The sequence below is a fragment of the Thamnophis sirtalis genome, unplaced genomic scaffold (assembly GCF_051295495.1).
Source record: "Thamnophis sirtalis isolate CommonGarterSnake01/CBP01778 unplaced genomic scaffold, rThaSir2_p1.2 scaffold_12, whole genome shotgun sequence".
Classification (NCBI taxonomy): domain Eukaryota; kingdom Metazoa; phylum Chordata; class Lepidosauria; order Squamata; family Natricidae; genus Thamnophis; species Thamnophis sirtalis.
Window position 1 is genome coordinate 39554085 of NW_028261392.1, and position 22500 is coordinate 39576584.

General features: G+C 36.3%; 1 protein-coding gene across 2 annotated transcripts in view; it reads right to left on the minus strand.

Annotated features, from left to right (window-relative positions):
- Positions 1-7244: 7244 nt before the first annotated feature.
- DHRSX (dehydrogenase/reductase X-linked) overlaps positions 7245-22500 on the minus strand; it is a 154411-nt gene continuing 139155 nt past the window's right edge. For both annotated transcript variants that reach the window (XM_087726653.1, XM_087726651.1), the window contains exon 7: positions 7245-7712. In XM_087726653.1, coding sequence (XP_087582779.1) covers positions 7524-7712 — 189 coding nt within the window. In that variant the 3' untranslated portion in view covers positions 7245-7523. The remainder of the gene's footprint in view (positions 7713-22500) is intronic.

Sequence of the window (22500 nt, forward strand, 5' to 3'; positions counted from 1 at the left end):
CATCCTTTCCTGGATGTTTTTCTGGAATTTTGAACTTTATGAATAATTTTATGATGAAAAGAGACCAAATTTGTGAGATGTATTTAGGGCATGGCTGACCTAAATCCATCATCACTGCTTAATGTGGTACTACTGACCCTTTAATTGGATTTATTAACAAAGAGGATGGGGTGATTACATTTTTAACACTGGCTTATCAATTATTGGATAATTTGGCTTATGAAAAAAAAGAATGATGTTATATGTTCAGACTCACTTTACATATAGTAGGACATGAATTTTGACCACATGAAGTAATAATAACATTAGTAATGAAGATATGAAAGCATTCAAAACATTCAAAGGGGATTTTTTAAAATAAAACTGTGCACTATTGTGTAGAAAAAAATAATTTTACACACAGGTAAGCCTTTTTCTCTCACCCTGTATACTTATGGATCATATCATTGAGCAAATTTAATGTTTGAACTAAATTGTTACATAATTGCAGTATCAGTATTATTTACAGATTACTTCACATCATATTTTTTTAATAAAAGTGTATATTTACTTATAAGTAGACCAAAATAAAGGCTGGATAAAAAATAAAAATAAGCAATGACTATTTGTGTGGTAGAGTTGGAAACTCTGTTGATGTGTTTATGTGAATCAAGCCATGCTAAATATTAGCTACATTTGTTTTGCTTTCAAAGATTCTGTAATGGAGGAAAATGTGCACTGTAAAAATGGGAACATCCTAAGGAATAACTTCTCATCTTGTTTCTTTAAGGACTAAGCTTTCTTCGCATGTTTCAGCCCTGCAGGGACTGCAGTCAGCCACATGAATTTCATCCCTCTTGATTCCAACAGAGTCTTGCTGTGCTTTAGTTTTGTTTAAAAGCAAAAAGAAAGCAAAAAATGATTTTAGTTGTATACAACAGCAGCAGCAGCAACAACAACCATCATCATCCTTCCTGATAGTCACAGCTTGGCAGTTGAACATTCAATAGTAGCATGGAAAATATACAGCTGAAGTCATTCCTCAAGACTGAACTGTATTAATTGACTGAAGCAAGAAGGGTAGGATGCTTCAAAATCATTCATTAATACATGAAAATAAATGCTTACATGCATGTAGCTTGCCTGGGTGAAATATTTAGCCTTTGTCCTAAATTTCATTTTTTTTGAGAGATGTCCTGTATGGCAAAGATGGATATTGTGGCATGAAAATACTGTATATTGTTCCTTAATTACTGTATAAAGTATAATTGAGTTTGAAATATTTTGTAAAATATAGTTCATCTCTGATCTTTTTGTAGAATAGATTGGTTTACATAATCACTTTGTCATTGAGTGAATAAAAATAAATTATAGCAAATCAATTTAGAACGAGTTCCATTTCAAATTCCACATTAAACACAAAAAACTCCCTATGATTTACTCTAATTTAAGATTGCTAATCTATCCTAAATTCAAACTACAGTTTAAACCTAAAGTTTAGGAGTTCTCTGAGATATTCTATTTAGTGAACAAAATTATGAGAGCAGTTTTATAGGCATGAACAAGAATTGGCTCATTGGTTCTCACAAGTTTTAACCTTGCAGGTTGTCCAGACAAGAAACACACCCAGAAGTAGTAGCTCTTAACTTTATTGTGACGTTACAATAACAGAACCTTGCAAGCCTGAAAGTATATATCTCCCCCTTCTATATATCATACCCTCATCCCTTCTGGAGGCTCAGCTGCTGCTTGTCTTATCATTGTCTAGGCCCACTATTCCACGGTCTTCCAAGGTCATTCCCATGTACCATTACAGGGTCCTTTAGCTCTTTCCACACCATCCCTACTGCTGCTCTGTTTCACAGGGGAAAAAACAGAGTCTTGAGAAGACCCTGTTCTTTAGGGCTACCATCTATTCTTTTCCAAAGCAAATTCTTCTCTGCATTTTTATGCAGGGTGCAGAGTGGAAAAACCTCATGTGCTGGGCTTTCTTATTGTTTCTGCAGCCAGCAGAATTGCCAGGGTGCATGGTACATTAAATTCACTGTCTGACTGACTATGTCAGTAGACCTTCGAATGAGGTATATATCATTTATTCTGTAGATTAAAGTTAAAGAGCTGAGAAAAATCAATGGGAAAAGGAAAATATAATAAATCTCACAGGCCTCAATTCACAGATGTTGTTACAGGCAGACATGCAGAGAGAATAGGTTGAACCCACTAGGACTAGGAACCCACTAGGAATTCAAAAATCATGAAAGAAAAAGGATATCAAACAACCTCTTACATGTTTCCCTACATGGTGATTTTCTTCTGATTCTCTAACTTTCCTTAAGATTGGGACCAGAGGTGGTATTCAGCAGGTTCTGACCAGTTCTGGAGAACTGGTAGCGGAAATCTTGAGTAGTTCGGAGAACCGGTAAATACCATCTCTGACTGGCCTCACCCCCATCTATTCTCTGTCTCCCGAGTCCCAGCTGATCGGGAGGAAATTGGAATTTTGCAATAACTTTCCCTTGGAGTGGGGAGGGAATGGAAATTTTACAGTATCCTTCCCCTGCCACGCTCACCAAGACACGCCATGCCATGCCCACCAAGACACGCCCACAGAACCGGTAGTAAATTTTTTTGAATCCCACCACTGATTGGGATATTTTCCTACCTTTGAGGAACCAATCTGAAAAGAGGTGGCCTTTTTTCCTGGGATGAAGACCCAAAGACCCACACCAAAAGAAAGCTGTATCTTCTTAAAAAAAAAAAAAAAGCTCACCTGAACAACTGACATTTTCTGGGTCTTGATTGATCACTCAGTGTTTGAATTTCCCAGGCTTTGCTGGTTTCTGCCCACTATCTAGCCTGACATTGATAACTCTTAGCTTTGATTGATAACTGTTTTTCCTTTAATCTTCAAGATTTTTCTCTTTCCTCCCCAAGAAATGGTACAGAGGACTGAGAAAAACAAGCAAAGTCACTGCTAAGAATAGGAGTGGAAATGGAACAAATACATTATATGAAATTAACAGCCTACATCAGAAAAAGAAAGGTTCTAGAAAATTAGCTTGCTTGAATACTTGCTAGGATATTGATTACTGTGAAAAATACTAGATAAGAAAAGGGCAAGCAAAAATAGGAAATTCAGTTTGTTTTTCCTTTTTATATAATGTATTATGAGCTTCTTACTAATACAGTACAATACTGCTAGAATATAATTAGAGGTGATATTGAATATATATTGTACAAAGGATTGTCAAGTAACAATAACCCACAAGTATATACCCTGCTCATTGTAATGTCTGTTATTTTCATTCAGAGCATCATTTCCTTTAAATTCAGTTTCTTCCACTTTGCAATTTTGCTGCCCAAAGCAACTGTTTTTAAAAGTAATGGCTTGTTTATTACTTGTGCCCTAAGCTGAAGAACTCACTACAAATTAGCAAAATACATGTGAGCTCCAGCAATTTATGCCTAAACTGTCCTGTCAAACCTCACAAATTGAGAGGTAATTATAAATTAGTATCTAGTATCCAAGAAGGTGATATATAGCATAGAAAAAAGATACTATGGTAGTACCATATTAGAGAGCCATGGTGGTGCTGTGGTTAGAATGCAGAATTTCAGGCTAATACTGCCAGCCACCAGTAGTTAGATTCTTGCCGACTCAAGGTTGATTCAGCCTTCCATCCTTCCGAGATCAGTAAAATGAGAAGCCGGATTGTTGGGGGCAAAATGCTAACTCTGTATAGCCCTCAGAAAAGGCTATAAAGCATTATGAAGTGGCATATAAGTCTAAGTTCTATTGCTATTGCTAGTACAACTGCACTGTCAAATAAGCAAATTAAAATCCAAGTGAAGGGAAGAATTAGTTTGGAAACGCTGCTCCGCTCATCCACCCTGAAGCCACACACACATTTGTTCGCAATGAATCTTTATTCGATCAAGAAGCCTCTGAATCCGATTGGCAGCTTAGGCACTACTAAGTTCTGTTCTGATTCAGATGATCTCAGAGCCCTATAAAATTCTGGAAAATTACTCGCATCAGCTGTTCTGAACAAATGCTAAGCAACCATTTATTAATTAATTAATTTATTTTAAAAAAGAGATGCAACTCATACTATTTTTTCAACTCAGGAGAAATATGGTACGAATGCTTTGTGCAAAGAGAAACTGTGTTCAATAGTTGAAGAATGAGTAGGAGCTGTCAATGATCCCTGAATAAGCTATGTTGCAAAACACAGATCTGCCATGAGCTCCTGTTTATGAATAGTTGAAAGCAGAATACATAAAAAACCCTTTAATCCCAGCAGCTATTTTTTTGCCAGACTGGAAAATAAACATATTGTCAAATGTGCTCTTCACAACTTCTCTGAATATTATTATTTCATTTAAAAAATAGCAATAGCGACATTTTCACAAAATGTTTTTCCTAAGGAATGATGCTAACAACAACAAAAAAAAAGCTAAAATGTGCTTACATTTTCTACATTTCAATCAAATATTGACTGTTCTGCCATTTCATGAGATCATTTTTGTTTTGGGGAGTCTCAGACGCACTATTAATTAGAAGCATTAAGTACTTAAATCAAGAGGGAAGGTAAGGATAGCATTCATTCATTACACATATTCAGCAATTCTTCCATCCTAGTAGCTACTATTTTAAATATTCGTACGTTGAACTGCTTCTAATGCAATCGTGAAGGTGAGCAATTTGTGCAAGCACATTTTTGTTCATCGTTTCCTGAGATTTGAAGACTTCTCCTGCCACTTTCATATTTATTTGCCTGAAGATCAGTGAATGGTTTTTGTTCAAATCTCTACTGCCTTTATGTCCCTATACTGAGTGGACACATGAGAGTTGGGAAAAAACCATTCTCCAAAGCACCTGAGGACAAGACAAAAAGCAATGGGTGGAAAGTTGTCAGAGAGAGTTCCAATCTGGAACTAAGGGATTTCTGTATAGGTTTCTCTAAGGAGAAACCTCCTGATAGTAGAACAATTAATCAATTGAACAGCTTGCCTCCTGGAGTTATGGTATTCCATTGCTGGTGGTTTTCTATAGAAATTCTACAGCCTGACTAGGTGGCTCAGTGGCTAAGACACTGAACTTGTTGATCAGAAAGGTCGGCAGTTTGGCAGTTCGATTTCCTAGTACAGGTCTCCTGCGTGAGCAGGGGGTTAGATTAGATGACCTCCAAGGTCCCTTCCAACTCTGTTACTGTTACTGCATAGACTGGACAACCATTTGTCCAAAATGAATAACGACTCCTGCCTTTGGCAGGGGAATGGACCTTCAAGCCCTACAATTCTAGGATTCTATGTACAGTTGTTCAACATATTAAATTTTGTAGAGTGTTCCAGTTTTTATGGAAGTCTCGGTGTAGAAATGTATCTAGCTATCCTCAGAATACCGATTTTGGGATTCATATTACACATTTTGGTCTCTAGAAGCTGCTTAGAGATTTTTTTATCTTTCAGCTTCTGTAAATCATAAGAACAAACAGGTGAGAAAAAGCATTACCATATCTAGTGAAAGGCAGATAAGTTGTCAGCACAAAAACATAGAGAAGCTGCAATAAGGTCATCTTTAGTCTCTAAAGAAACAAGGGAAATGTAATATCTTATAATGAGAGAATATTGCTTCAGAGGTAGATGTACTTTAAAAACTCTCTTAAATATTAGTAGAATGTGGACATGAATGCTTTTAAAGTGACTGTGCTCATATTATTTTACTGTTGTTGCCAATTTATGAACAATGCTTTCTGTAGTTATATTAAATGTATTGGAGAAACTGTAAAATAACCAAATTGCAATAAATTAAACTGTATACTTCTTTTCAGGATTTACACTCTGCTCACAGAACAACCAGGAAGACCAAAGTGGTAGATAAATTGCTGAAATCAAATAAATCAACAACATAAAGTCCAGTTATCCTGAAAAATAAAAAAACAGTAATATAAAAGATTTCAAAAACTTGCCAACATTACAAACTTGTGATTATGATAATTTAAGTTTGTAAAGTGGGTGCATGCTGAATTTAACATTATAACTAAAGAGATTCTCAGCACTATCAAGCAGACTTCAGTTTACTAGGTTCTTTGAAGTGAATCACTGGAACTGTGATTTCTTAACCACCAATATGTAATATTAAAATATAGGTGTGACAATGCACTGGACAGGTGCCAGCTCTAGCTTCTGTTTACACATTATAACCTCTAGTGATTTGGTTGCCTTTTGCCATCTCAGTCATTCATAAACAAGTATAAAAATTTGGACATGACTTGGGATATGCAAAGAGAACAGTAGCAAAGGATTATGGCTGTTAACACGATCATCTTTATAAAAACATTTGGAAATCCCAAACCATCTAGAAAGTCAACTTCAGCCCAGTTCAGTTGAAAGAGAATTATATCATCTGACCAAGTGGATTACATTACAAATGTACACATTTAAAATTTAAAATGTGTTAGAATATGAAATTGTATCTGTATAATAAAAAATCTTATAGTGCAGCATGTAAAAAGCAGATTAATATCCGAATCCATAGAAGATCACACCAACGTTAAGGCATATTTTTTCCTATCCGCATTTCAAAATAAGCAATGATATTTTAAAGTGGAGGGTGGGGGAAGCAAGGATTTGAGGAAATTATTTGATGTGGAAGAAAGTCAGATAGATAGATAGATAGATAGATAGATAGATAGATAGATAGATGGATGGATGGATGGATGGATGGATGGATGGATGGATGGATGGATGGATGGATGGATGGATGGATGGATGGATGGATGGGGTGGGCTTTTTAGACTCTGAAATTGTGTTTTCATATTTAGATGGCAAATGCAAAATATTCCATAGGGAAAACGGATTATTTTTGGTACATATCAATCTTATTTTAGTCTGTATCACTTTTTGACTGTTAAATAAGCTGTCCCAGAAAATGGAGCAGCTATCACTGAATTATTACAAACTACAAAAAGGTAATATGCCTTATGTTCATGATAAGACATTTGAAATACATACATACATACAGTGAGCCTAACATTTGAAATATGAAAACAATTATGTTTTTAAGGTATTGAAAAAATTAACATCAGATTAATTTTATATTTCTTTGGAAGGAGCAAAAATGCCAAAATTAAGAATTAAAGAAATCACTCCAGTTTTTTTTAAGTTGCTGAAAATGAAATTATCAAATCCTTGGATTTTGAAAAATGGAGACCATATCAATTTAACCTTTGTTTTTATGAAAGAAAACTCTTAATTCTACATAAGGTTAAAGAATTTGTTTTTAATCACAGACAAAAACATTATGATTACAAAATGGATGGTTAAATTTAAAACCACCATACATACAATTCTAGTTGGGAATGTTTTGCCCACCATCATCACTGCCACCACTGCTGGCAGACTGGTAGCTCAAACTATGTCCATACTTGCTCATGTGACTGAACAGTGAATTCCTGAAGTATGAGTGATGCTGCACAGCTTGGGTCAGTGAGACAGGTTGAATTCCCATAGCAAACCACATCATTTTCTCCCCGTGACCTCTAGGACATTACATCAGGAATCCCAACAAGTCTGCAGCTTTCTGTCCAGAGTCTTTTCTGCAACTCAACATCATAAGAGACATCAGCAGATTTTGTCCTTTTTTCGTTGTAAAGGTAGCATCCGCCAACTCCTTCCAGTTCTGGTGAAACTGCTGCATAGGTTGATGTAGATGCACCTTCTTCTGGTGTCTGTGGATTTGAGAAATTAAACACAATTAAAGATTGAAAATATAAAGAATGTAAACAATTAAGATGAAAGCAAGAACTTTTTTTACATTTTCTGCATGTGTAATTAAGAATTATTCTAATTTCTATGCCATTACCTAGCAGTTGAGAGAGAAAATAAATCAGAAGAATGATACTAACCATACCACTTATTTCTAAAGAAGTGAGTTAAAAAAGAAAAGAAGAAACCATAACAGACAATAAGAATCTCAAATATATGATTAAAGTGGCATGACTGAAAAAGTTACAAGATTACAGCGGCCATTCAAAAACAAGGATGAAAAATTCTGATATTATTAATAAATTCCTTTATTTGGGATGCTTTTCTATTTATTAGAAAAGCTTACAATAACAGCAGGACCTTAAAAACTTATTTTCAGTCATTGTACAACAATATATTTTCAAGTATGTTTCTACAGATGTTTTGAAAATCTAAACCCTTTCCAAATGTCAGCCTCCACTTTTTGCTTAAATATGCAAGTGGGAAATGATTAGAGGTCACTGCATATCTGAAGATATACTGAAAAGACAGGCTTCTTTACTACAATGGATTTGGTCCAAGATTTTTCAATCTCTATGCAGCAACATTATACGCTATCTGCAAATCATCCCTTCTTCAGAAACAGAATTAATGCATTTCTGAAAGCAAGCAATGATACTGCAGTCTCTAGCGTAATTAGTTCTTTTACCAAGATGACAAGTTCTGTAATCAGCCATAAACAGATGAAAGTGTAAGTTATATGTATAATGCATTTTGTTTAGTTAAAACACACAAGCCAGATATCATGAAAACAAGATTGTCAGCAAATTGTGGCATTTAATCCAGAACAGCAAGGTAAAATCAAAGGATTTAATTTAGAATTATCACCAAACTAATATGTGTCAGAAGAAAAATCAAATCAGAAGCAATTTTTTTCTAATTGGTGTGATATTATTTGCTTCACATTTAACAGGAATGGAAGTATTTAATGGAAGTATTATTAAAATATTCCTAGTTTTTTTTTAAATTATGCATTTAAACTTTTTTCTTTGTGTATCTATTATTACACTTCTAACTGATGCCAATGGGTTGTCATACATAATTAGACCAAAGCAGGAGTTTTAATTTGCTGACACTGAGAATGGAAACTTATTCTACAGAGTTTACTGAAACTTATAACCATCTGAAACAGTAAGCAAAAACAAAGTTGACTTTTTAAAAATGAAAACAACAACAAAATCATTTAGAACTTGTGAATTAAAAGACAGAAGTGGAAAAATAAAATTATAGTCTTCAAAAAGCAGTTGTAATAATGAATTTAGGAACACATTTTAGCACCAAAACAATTCAGATATACTTTCTCGAAGACTTTTGTGGTAATTTTACACAAAAATCTGCTTCTTCCATTCTATCTTGATCTCCACATACAGTATGACATTTGAAGCAGGCATTTGGCTACTGATGTTAACTGAAGTGATATGTTTTCTAAACTTAGCAAGTGCACAATTTTGACACATTTTATAGGTCAATCTGAACAATGGACCTGAAAGAACTCCATGTCCCCTACCTATTCTCACAGAGCAATAGATGCCTCATGAACAGACAATTCTTTTACCCACCAATATTCTTTCTCTGAATATAGTTTATCCTGTTGTTTCCACCCAATCAAATCCACATCCTAACTAGTAGTCCCACATTTCATGTTTATTTAATCAAACTGTAGAGAGCCCTGGAGATGGCTTTGAAGAAAATAAGCAGAAGCTGTTATGCAAGCATAACAAAAGGAAACAACAAGAAACAAACCCTGGAAAAGGACACAGCATTAGCAAAAGGCTTAGGTTGATTCTTCTCTGACTCAATGGAGTATAAGAGAGAGGGGGGAACACAAAAAAATTGCAAGGTTCTATTCAATATTACCCATTTCAATAGAATATAATTATTGTATTTCTGTGGAGTTGGTTTCTTAATCTGACCTATCTTAGAGTTAGTAAAAACAGAAATCTGGAGCACTATGACAAATTTCTATTCCACAATGGATAGGAACAGCTTCAGATAAAACCAAATATTGTATATTGTATAGCAATTCCTAATAAAGATGTTTACCTAAGGCTACATGATGCTTCTCAGGAATAAGCTCACATAGCAAGCAAATAAAGGCAGAACTTGGTAGAGAAATCATGAGAACCCAAAACAAGAATTCATGACTAGAGAGTAATTCATTGTGAGGGATTATTGCTTCTTCAAATTGTTTAGATGAAAATATTATATCTTGAATAATTGCAAGTTGTATGTTCTGAAAGAGACTGGTTGACAGTGGGATTGCTTCTTACTGAACAAGCCAAGGCTGTAGAAATTTTTAGAAGAATATAAGACAAATAGTTTTCAAAGTGGAAAATAGAGGAAACCCTTGGATTCAACCCTTGAATCTTTGCCAATATGATAAATAGTTCAGGATGATGAAAGCTATAGCCCTAAGAACCAGAAAATCATTTACAGCAAAAATTCCTATTATCAAAGTCCTATGCAAATTAGTTCCCACCCTCACATATCTACATAATCATCAGCCAATATCAGTTCTGGTTGTAAGTGGTGGTTACAATTCCATTTTTTGAATGTTCACTGAAATGAATTCTTTACACAAATATTTGCAGATTAAATATTGCATAGACTTTTTCCAAAGATGCTTTTCTTGAAATTAGACTACATCTTGATTCATTTCTTTAAAATAATGAAATAATGAAATCTTTATCTTCTTTTTTGAGTGTTTGCTTCATTTATATTCCATGTTAGGCATTTAAAATCCATTTTATGTAAAAAATTTAACCTGCACATTGTGAGTCTTTTCCTCCCTTGAGCCTCAGCTGCTTCATTCACAAGAAGACTATATAATTTCCATCCCGTATTCTCCTCACATGGAATAGTTCACTACTGCTCTATCTAGAGGTATTTAGTCTATCACAGATCCTCATATGGAAGCCCAAATTCTGGGGGTCTTTTCCAGTTTTTGGAGATGAAAGGGGTGAATGAACGGTAAAAGAATAACTATTATCATGGATAACAGGAATGAATGAATAAAGGTTGCCTCTTTCAAGCCCCAGATTTAAAATCAAGGTATTTGGCATAAAAGACAGGGAGAAGCAGGAGTCAGGAACCTGTGGTCCAGTAAATTGAATACTTTCTATTCACTGACTATATTTCAGAATTATTATGGCTATCATGCCAATATGGTAGGAAGATACAAATTACAAAATGTCAACAAAAATGGGCTTATCTAAATTATAGTGTAATTTGCACTATGTCTTCCTTTTTGCTTGTCTCACTTTTGCAATGTAGTAAGCCAAATGTAGATCAGCTCTGGTTCTGCTTTCATCTAGGGCTGTTCAGAAAGTGCTGGGAATCCAGAATAGATGTATTCATGCTAATAAAATTATGTTGCATCTTGAAAATGATTTGGTTGCTTCAGGTGGGCCACAACAATATGCTCCAAATATAATTTATATTAGCTATTATCTTGCCATGGTATGCCATTTTGCCATACAGTACATATGATTAAAGTTAAACACTGAAGACCCAATGTTTGGTGCTTACAAATGTCACATTAAAAGACTGAAGTCAACAGAAAATGAAAAAAAATCTGCTTTCCCACTTCTTCAAGCACATATTTACCTCTTATTTATTTTCCAAGTTGGCACACATAACAATAGTACTTTTATGACAATACTATTAATGAAGAGGGATGCAGTGGCTGGAGGAACACAGTGGCTCAGTGGCTAAGACGCTGAGCTTGTTGATCAAAAGGCTGGCAGTTCAGCAGTTCGACTCCCTAGTGCCGCGTAACAGGGTGAGCTCCTGTTACTTGTTTCAGCTTCTGCCAACCTAGCAGTTCGAAAGTATGTAAAAATGCAAGTAGAAAAATAGGAACCACCTTTGGTGGGAAGGTAACAGCATTATGTGCACGTTTGGCATTTAGTCATGACGGCCACACGACCACGGAGACATCTTTGGACAGCGTTGGCTCTTTAGGTTTGAAACGGAGATGAGCACTGCCCCCTACAGTCAGGAACAACTAGCACATATGTGCAAGGGGAACCTTTAGCTTTACCTTAATAATGAATATTTTAAAAATCTTTGCTGGATTTTTGCTCAGCTTCCCATATAGAAAAAATTATAAATGTATGGCTGAAAACAGTTGGCATGATATACAGACTGTAAGTGTGTAACTTAAATGCTTATAAAGTCTGTATCTCAGCTACTTGTATTCACTGTCTACATATTGCCCGCATTATTCTGGTATTTTGCAAAATTCAAATACATTCAGGAAATCTTATATCTGTCTTTATAAAACTTCACTGGTTATTTTATTAGCATCGTATTAGTAATGAAATTAAGCACAGTTTCAAAAAGTGTCAAGCTTGCCCTGGCATAGTAATGCTGAATGGACCGGCGAAAAGCAAATAAAATAAAAATTCAATTACAGATGCCTGAATTGTCAGGCATACAAAAAACAACTTTAAAAATATGAACTTATAATGTAACATATTGATTAGTTTTTCTAGATTTTAACTTCAGTTGGGGACAGTTAATTCTTCCTATACTTACCATTTTTAATCCAGCCCATATATAATATCTTAAACATATTTTAGTAAAATGCTCACTACCGTGTTTTCCCCAAAATAAGAAAATAATCTTATTTTCTTTTGATCCGCAAAATAAGCGCTTGGCCTTATTTTCGAGGAGATCTTATTATTTTTGAGGTGCAGGAAATGGCAAGCATGGTCACCTCATGGCTGCTGCTGTGTTGCAATACTTTCAGACATGGCTTATTTTTGAGGGAGGGGTTATTTTAGCGCATGCCATCGACCATGGTATCCTTCTACGATGACTGCGGGAGGTGGGAGGTACTGTCCTACGGTGGTTCTCCTCTTACCTCTCGGACAGGTCGCAGTCGGTGTTGGTCGGAGGGCAGAGATCGACCCCTAGGCCCCTGAATTATGGGGTGCCGCAGGGTTCGGTCCTGTCCCCCCTCCTGTTTAATATTTACATGAAGCCGCTGGGTGAGATCATTCGACGGCACGGGATAAAATACCATCAGTATGCGGACGATACACAGTTGTATCTGTCCACCCCGTGCCAACTCAGTGAAGCGGTTGACGTGATGTGCCAGTGCCTTGAGGCTGTTAGGGTCTGGATGGGGGATAACAAGCTTGCACTCAATCCGGATAAGACCGAGTGGCTGATGTGTTTCCCTCCCACTAATTGGCCAAGTTTTCCATCTCTCAGGCTGGGGGGTCAAACAGTATGCCCCTCAGACAGGGTTCGCAATTTGGGAGTCCTCCTGGACCCACAGCTGACTTTCGAACACCACTTGTCAGCTGTGACCAGGGGGGCATTTGCCCAGGTTCGCCTGGTGCACCAGTTGCGTCCCTACCTGAACCGGGAGGCCCTCACAACAGTCACTCGTGCCCTTGTGACCTCTAGACTGGACTACTGCAACGTGCTCTACATGGGGCAGCCCTTGAAGAGCATTCGGAGACTTCAGCTTGCCCAGAATGCAGCCGTGCGAGCGATTGTAGGTGCACCTTGGTTCACCCACGTAACACCTATCCTCCGCGAGCTGCACTGGCTGCCTATTGGTCTTCGGATACGCTTCAAGGTGCTAGTCGTCACTTATAAAGCCCTTCATGGTACTGGACCTGGGTACTTGAGAGACCGCCTGCTGCCAATTACCTAAAATAGACCGATCAGATCCCACAAATTAGGCCTCCTCCGAATTCCATCCGCCGGCCAATGCTGACTGGCGACTACCCGGAGGAGAGCCTTCTTTGTGGCTGCTCCGACCCTCTGGAACGAGCTCCCCGTGGAGATTCGAACCCTCACCACCCTCCAGGCCTTCCGCAAAGCCCTTAAAACCTGGCTGTTCCGACAGGCCTGGGGCTAAAGAGTTTTTGCCCCCCTTCTCGAATGGTATGGTTGTTGTGTGTTTTTAAATTTTGTATTGTTATGTCTTGTCTTTTTCATCCCCCTGTCTGTACCCCCTTCCCTGATTGAATTGTGAGCCGCCCTGAGTCTCCTTCGGGGAAAAGGACAGCATATAAATGTAATCAATCAATCAATCAATCAATCAATCAATCAATCAATCAATGCGCTCAAAAGCCCGATTGGGCTTATTATTCAGGGAGGTCTTGTTTTCAGGGAAACAGGGTAGCATTAAAATTATGTGTAAATCTCGATTGGGAAGGAGAAGAGAGAAAGATTAATATCTCCATGTTTTCTTAGTACTTTTTCACCTTAGATATTTTCCCACTCCTGAAAATAATTGCTTTTCTCAAAACAAAACAAAACAAAAAAACCTCCACAACTTTGAAATAATGCTCCATGAAATTTAATATGCGCAACTTTGCCCAGAAATCAGTAGAAATGCTGGCAGCCTCTTGTTTATTGCTACTCCAGGCTTGTAAAGGGGAAAAGTTGTATTCTCAAAACTAAAACCAAAATAAATGCTTAACTAAAGACTTAGACCAATAAATGTACAAAAAGCCTAAAAGCATCCGGTGTTAAATTATATAATATTGTTCCCAACAATCTATGCAATCACCAAACATTTTGGCTGAAAGCTAGAAAACTTGTATTTGCTGCAGAACTAATAAATAATGCGGAACTGTTTCCTCCTCCTTTCCATCTCTAGTGGAGAGTTAAAAATCATACTAATAAGGTAACACAGCAGGCTATAAAGTGCTGCATATTAAAAATGTATTTCAGTTATCTCTTAAAATAAAGGCCTTTGAAGGAAGGGCTTGCAACATAATCTTCTGGGAAGGAGGATAAAATTAATTGGGTTTGCATTGCAGTGCAAACATATACTTCTCATAAACTGAAGAGCAGTTAAGGGTTTACAATTCACTTCCAGATTTTGTGATGCAGCCTGAAACTCAAAATGCATATACAGATCAGGGTAAAATGAGAAAAGCCTATTTAAAACTGCATATAGTCATATGCTAAGGAAAGGCTTGAGATTTCCAACCTCTTTTCGTTGTCCAGAAGCATTTCCTGATGTTCTGTTCAGCCCACACTTAGCACAAGCTGTAACTGGTGGCGTCCCCTGCTAGTTTCCTTTTTGAATCTGGGCTAAGAAATTAAGCATTTTTCTTTTCTGGATGGAGCAGGATATATGGTGTCCACTTATTGATGTGCTGGTAAATGTTCAAGAAACTGGCTCTACTATCTCCATTGCTGCCAATGTGTTGCACCCCTAGTTCCAGAGCAGCTGATTTGTGCCATAAGAGTCATGGCTTAGCTCTGCTCTCAATTGACTCCCTGAAAATTTAACAATTAGCTCTCATGAGCATTCATACATACATATGCACAAATACACACACACACACACACACACACACACACACACAGAGAATATAGAGCCAAGGTGGCACAGTGGTTAAATGCAGCACTGCAGGCTACTGCTAGATTAGCAGGTCAGCGGTTCAAATCTCACCGGCTCAGGGTTGACTCAGCCTTCCATCCTTCCGAGGTGGGTAAAATGAGGACCCAGATTGTTGGGGGCAATATGCTGACTCTCTGTAAACCGCTTAGAGAGGCCTGAAAGGCCTATGAAGCGGTATATAAGTCTACTGCTATAATTGGTATGGAGAATTTTGCAAAATGAAGTGCAACGGGTAAAACAGTCAGCATTGCTTTTGTTAGCAAAAGTCAGAAAACATCGCTTTTGTAATAGCAGAAAGAGATGGGTTGAAGTTGCTTTCCTGGTGGGTTGGCACTAGAGGATGTAGTTGTTCATCCCAACCGTGAAAGTCAGTATTCACACTGGGGCAACCTGGTTGTGTAGATCAGTTGTATGATTTCATTGCACATTAGAATCAAGTTAAGGATAGGGGATCTCTTGTGCTTTTATTCACTTCCTGAAATTATTCAGCAAGGCAAAGCCAGCAAGTTGAAAGGGGAATAGGAAAACATGGCTGACATCAAGCAAATAGTATTTGACTTGGACCTATGGAACAAGTCAGCCAAATAATCACATCGCTGTTACATTGCTTCCACTGTTATTCCCAACTCACTGCCCAGGAGTGCCTGATATAGAAAGATGAGTTTTGACACATTATCTTCATAGTAATGGATGGGAGATGTAAGAACATCTGTTTTCAAGTACACCATGGCATTGGTTTGGATTTTTTGCACACATCCTCCTGAGCTACTCAGTCTTACCTGGCACTTAATTTTCCCATCAGCAGATGCTCGAAACTGTTTATTCTGAAATTCTGCTATTACTGAGAAATCAGTCTAATGGAATCACCACAAAAACTAAGAAATTCCTCATTATTACAACAACAGTTGCAATGATGAAGAGTCTGATGCAAATGATTTTGATCCAGTGTTAGTTAATATTTTTGATCAGATCCATGTTGCATTCATATACTATATGTATTTATGTTTACACATTGCTCCTTTGCACTTTTCAGTCTTTTAATTCATTAATAGTAGTTTCTTCATGATTCAGGTTAGCTTTCACCAGATATAAAGTTAAATGGAAATTCCCTGTCACTACTATATGAAATCATTGAAAATATCTGAAATTTACTTTTAGGATAATTATCTACTTCTTGAGTCGATGGGTGATATTAAATAATAGACCTGTTCTTAATTCATCTCTCAATTATTTTAACCCAGATGCTTTTTACAGAATTGCTATAATCACACATTTGGATATTAGTGCAGACATGGGTATTTTCAACAGTTGCTATGCATTTCTGTGGCTTCTATTCTTTTTCAAAGAATTGCATTGTTCAATAGCTAGATGTAATGAGTCATTCCTCCAGGTATCCATAACTCCTATTAAATCACATCTCCTTACTACTACAAGGTGTTCAAGCTGATTTTGTTTATTTCTCATACTCTGAGGATTACTGTACAGACAATAAATGACCCAAAAGGCACAATATAAGAAGAACAAAGATGAGACCAACAGTTGAAAAATATAATATAAAATTCAATAGGGTACAGTGTACAGGTCATAAACTATCCTGGTTCAACACTACCATAATTTTGAATGGTCATTAAATGAACAATTGTTAAGTGAGGACTACCTGTAAAATAATTTATCCGAAGACAAGATCTGTTTGTGCCCTTGAGTTAATTTTATATTTAATCTGTTGGCTTAATTTACTAAGAATTCAGTATAAATCTTAAGAGCTATCTGTTCCTTTCCAAGCCAATTGGTTGAAAAGAATGACAGGAATAGAAAGAAGATCACGGAAAAAGAGACTGTCAGAGAAAGAGAAACTAAGTGTCACTCATAAATATTTGTTACTGATGCTACTGGCTTTAGCATCATTTGCAATGTTACCACTGATAGAAAAATGGCTGCATGTTCTGATTTACAATATGGTGATAGGATACACTGGGAGATAAGAAACAGCGTGGCAGAAAGAGCAATCATGCATCTAAGAGTTGGCAGTATGAGCAGCAAATCTCCAGCATTTCTGACAGAATCTTTCCCAATTCTACCTATAACCTCTTCTACACGCACCAAACATATCCTAATATGTCTCTAATAAAAGTATGATTAGAATTGCATTAAAGTAAAGAAAAATACTTGAGAGCCAGCTATGAAGTAGTCTTGACCTTCTTCTGAATGAGAACAAAATGCATGTGAGTACTTGTAGGAAATGGCCAGAAGAAATGAAATAAAATGAAAATGCAGAAGGCCTAGCAGTCTGGTAATCTATATTGTGAATCTGTGTGATGGGTAAATCAAAGGAATACTAAAAGCCAACTAAAGTAATCCTATGTATATGGACAGGTGCTGAACTTCATTCTCATCAATATCTACTTCACTGTTATGATAGAAGCCAATTATATATATATATATATATATATATATTGCCCAACAGAAGACCCCTCAAAGGTGGTATTCAGCAGGTTCTGATCAGTTCTGGAGAATCGGTAGCAGCAATTTTGAGTAATTCGGAGAACCAGTAAATACCACATCTGACTGCCCTGCCCCCATTTATTCTCTGCCTCCCGAGTCCCAGCTGATCGGGAGGGAATGGGGATTTTGCAGTACCCTTCTTTTGCCACACCCACCAAGCCATGCCCACAGAACTGCTAGTAAAAAAAATTGAATCCCACCACTGAGACACCTGCTATAACATCTTCCTTTACTATCCTTTTTATGTTCCACTGCAAGGCACAATAAAGTTTTTAAGAAAGCTGAGATAAAATTAGTAGACTAAACCACAGAGTTGGAAATACATTTTTAAAATAACTAATATCCTTAATGAATGAATTAAATTTTTTAACCCTTAACATCTTAAACTGTGTTCATTAAGAGGATTGCAGTCATTAGTAAAATTTGCAAAAGCCTTAGTTCTGGAACACAGATGGAGAAGAAAGAAAAGTTAATTTTTATTCAAACAAAACATCTCACGTCACTCTGCGTGATAAATTACTTTAATTATTTTCATTTTGCTAAACCTATGTTCCTGTAATTTTAAGCAGGTAATAAATTGTCCGTTGTTTTAAACAGTTTATACAGCTTTGAGAACAAAGAGTTACAAGGAAACAAATATTGAAAATGGGATGTGAATGATATATTTCTGCAACACTTTTGAACCACACAGCACTGCAGGCTAATAATTGGGCTGTTTTTTAACTTTGATTTTGTAGTTAATTAAATAAGCTGTATGTATTTATTTCAATGTCAGGGTATTTTTACATTGTTCTAATGGATTATTTGAGCTTAATCAAAACAGAAATATCAGGCTGTTTTAAAAATTGGAACAAACAGATTTTGGTTTGCAAGACATATTCAAGCTGAAAGTGGCTCATGGCAGTGTAGTCTGGAAAGTAATTTTGTAGATTAATTACCACATTTTCCTGGGCTTTTTAACTTGACAGCAATATAACTATTTCATTTTTTAAATTTGCTTTTTGAGGGGCATAATGGCTCAGTGGTTAAAGATGCTGAGCAGGGTTGAAGATCTAGGTGCCACCCAATGGAGTGAGCTCCCAGTATTTGCCCCAGTATCTGCCAACCTAGCAGTCTGAAATCATGCAAATGCGAATAAATAGGTACAACTACAGTGAGAAGGTAACAGCATTCGGTACACTTTGATGAATAGTCATGCTGGCCACATGACCATAGAAATGTTTTCAAACAATGCTGGCTAAGAAACGGAGATGAGCACCGCCCCCTAGAGTTGGACACAACCAGACAGGGGAAACCTTTATCTTTACTTTTTAGCTTATTTGGTTTTAATTATATATGTATCTATTTTACTGGTCTGCAGCTGAAAATAAAACTTTTCTTCCTCAAAATTAGGAGTTACACTAATAGTCTAAATCAGCAATTCTCAATATGGGTCATACACTTACTTCCCCAGGACACGATGCCATATTTCTAGGGGGTTCTGAATGGAGCACCCAATCTTAACTGCCAAAGGCATGGTCAATTCCTCACATCTGTGATAATTTTAGCACTATTAAATTAATAAACAGTGGAAATCATGTATTTATAGTACCTTTTCCCCAGCTAACTATGGAGGTAGTTAGTATAAATATAGCTCAGAATGGGGCCATGAGTAAATAAAGGTTGAGAACCATTAGTCTACATGACCTCTTCCAACTTTAAGGTTTTAATAGCTCGTGTATACAAAGTTCCATACAAAGAATCAACATATATTATAAAGATTTCTTATTTACGGAATAATCCCCAATTTGGAGGTTCCATTTCCATTTCAGTTTAGAGGTCTAACATTTCCTTATTGGGGACAATATCGGGGCAATATGCTGACTCCGTAAACTGCTTAGAGAAGGCTGTAAAGCACTTTGAAGCAGTATTAAAGTCTTATTGCTATTGCTATATTCTGTGCTATTGATTTTACACTTACCCAAATGAAACAAGTAAATGCTCTAGATGTCATTTGATCTTAAGAAATAAACATATGAGAGAACAAAATATATAGAAATGAGACAGAGGGTAAGCCCAATATACAGTATGTACTTTGAACTTTAAAAAATTCATGCACAACAATTAAGAATGAATTAATTTCAAAGTATTTGAATAAATGATGATGTAAATTTACTGAAACAATTAGTTTGAATTGGAATTTATTTTACCTGTAAACAGATAAATAGATTAGAAAAATAATACATTTTTAAAAAAATTAGTGGGCTTAATCCTATTAATGGTGCTGACTACCAACTTTACAAAATTACAATGGGTATGACAAAATTAACTATTATTAAATGTAAAAGAATACAGACTAGCTGATTTCCAGTATCTGATATAAAATTATTCTTTATATATTTGATATGTAATTTTCAGCAAATAAAAAACAAAAAACAAAAACTACACTCCATTTAATCTAGTGCAATTGCCCAGGTTCCATTCAACTTTTCCAGACTTCTAATGTCATCAAAACAAAGACCTCTAATGTTTGTCTATAAAATATACTTTAAACCTGATGCAGTTCCCTTAATTGTCCTTGTCTCTCACTCAAATTCCTATCTTTTTAAAAATAATAAATTCTCTATAATAAAACATAATCAGCATTGTCGCCATCAGTCAATTGCAAAAGGCAGCTTAAAACAGCTTAAATCCTGTGACAATACTTTTAATACTATCAAATAATAAAAGCTGCCTATCTCAGGTCAATGGGAAGATTCAATAGGTGAATAACAATGCAAATCCAGTCTATGTGTCTAATTGCAACAAACCATAACAACACCAAAATTTCAAACCCATCTCCATGGTTATTACTTTTGCCTGTTTGGAAACATCCTACTGCTAAACAGTGGCTGCAACTATTTCTGTAAAAAATAGTGTAATAAATAATAATAAATAAATAAAAGTGTAATGTGTGTGTGCGTGTGTGTGTGTGTGTGTGATGGCAAGTCCACTGAACTGAAAATTTAGAATATATATTCATATATATTTTAACATGTTAAGAAAATCATATGTAAATTATTCCTAACTATGATGCATGCCAAAAAGAGAATACTGAAGAGCACAACAAAGAACTGTGGTGAATCAGACCAAAAGCCTATTGAGTTCAAGGAGAAGTCAAGAAAAAATCCCCAAGGACAACAACAGCCTTTCATTTGTATTCTCCAGCAACTGATACCACTGTTCCACCACATGTGGCATTTCTGCCAATTCAGGACTGGAATTACATCTGTGTTCTCATAAAGTCACACATTTTCAGCAATTCAGCTAATTCATTTCTGGCTTAACTCTAACACAGAGGAAATGCTGCAAACATTACATTGCAGCATTAATGAAGGAACCACAAGCCAAATAATTTCTCACTGGAGAGACGTATGGCTTGTTTTCCATGTCCTGGCTCCTCAGCTGTCCCACATCATTTTTGAAGTTAAGTCACTACAGCAATTCATAAATCTTGCCTTCTAAAGAACATCAAGATGAATTTGGTCTTCTGAAATAGGCTGTTCTCTGAACTCCTTTGATATATTAAATCTGTTGAAGGGCAGACAAAAAAGATTGGAAGCTCCATGTTTTTCTCTTCCAAAACTAAAGGTAGCATGCAAAATAGCCATGCAGGAGTTGGGATTATCTTCTTTCTGCACCAAACCTCCTCAAAGCAAGCAAGCAAGCAAAACTTGGGCTAGAGCTGTTGTTCTGGAACTTAACAAGGACAAAGCCGGACAATATGTAAGCAAACCAATAAACTGTATATGAATAGTGGAAATTGTTCTTCTGATTTAATAGATCTGAGGAACAGAAATAAGAAATTCAAAGAGTTCCCTACTATCCCTTTATAGAGGATTCCTCGAGAACTGGATGAGCAAGTCCTGGAGGTTTGCTTAGCCAGTGCCTCCATTTCACAAAAATGAAATTAAGTTAGTGGTCTGCTCTATCATAACTTTCTCACAATCCATTCTTTGTCTCTTGTCAAATAAGCCAAAATATATTAGCAACATTTCCTAGTAAATGCTGAGTGTGCAGACCAGGCATGTATTATCAATCCCTGCTTGGAGGAAGGTAGATATTGCCTTGATTGAAATTTGCTCCACTGGGTTTCACATTCTGCATCCCACATGACTTTGTCACTGGATGGGGGAGGGGGCATACGATAGTGTCTAGGCAGTGGCCAGGGTCCTTCTCACAAAGTGATGGAATTTGCTGCCTGGCATGATCCCTTCCTGACTTCCTGAAGCTTATATCAGATGCTATGGAATCTGAGGGAACACTCTGGAAATATTTGTAACTATAAGTTACTCAGCAGAGGCAAACTATCAATGATTTTCAATATTTTCCAAACTTAACTCTAATTCACTGCACAAGCTAAGGGTTGCAAAACAGCATCTGCACTCATTTTAGAAAACATAATTTCAGTGATAGAATCTGTTAAACACATACTGTATGTGAAATATTTTAGTTGCAAGCCACCCAATGTTGCTTTTCAGAGTGAGGAAGGGGATGTAAGTTCAATCAATCAGTCAATACTGGATAAATTCTTGTGAGATTATTAAGTGATGGATCCACAGGTTATGATTTGTTATGCTAAATGTTCAAGCTATAGTGGAATGTGGAAGTTATTTGGACTAGACAAACAAAGAGAAGAGGTTAAGACTCAAGAGAAGCAAATGAAAAGAAGATCAACACAAATTAATAAATAAAAGGTTATAAGGTTAACCAAAGAGCAGAAAATAGAATTAAATTCACTTGCATTTTTAAATAAGTAGGTTACGTTTGAGGTAATCTAATCAATATTTATATTTAAACCTCAGATATAATTA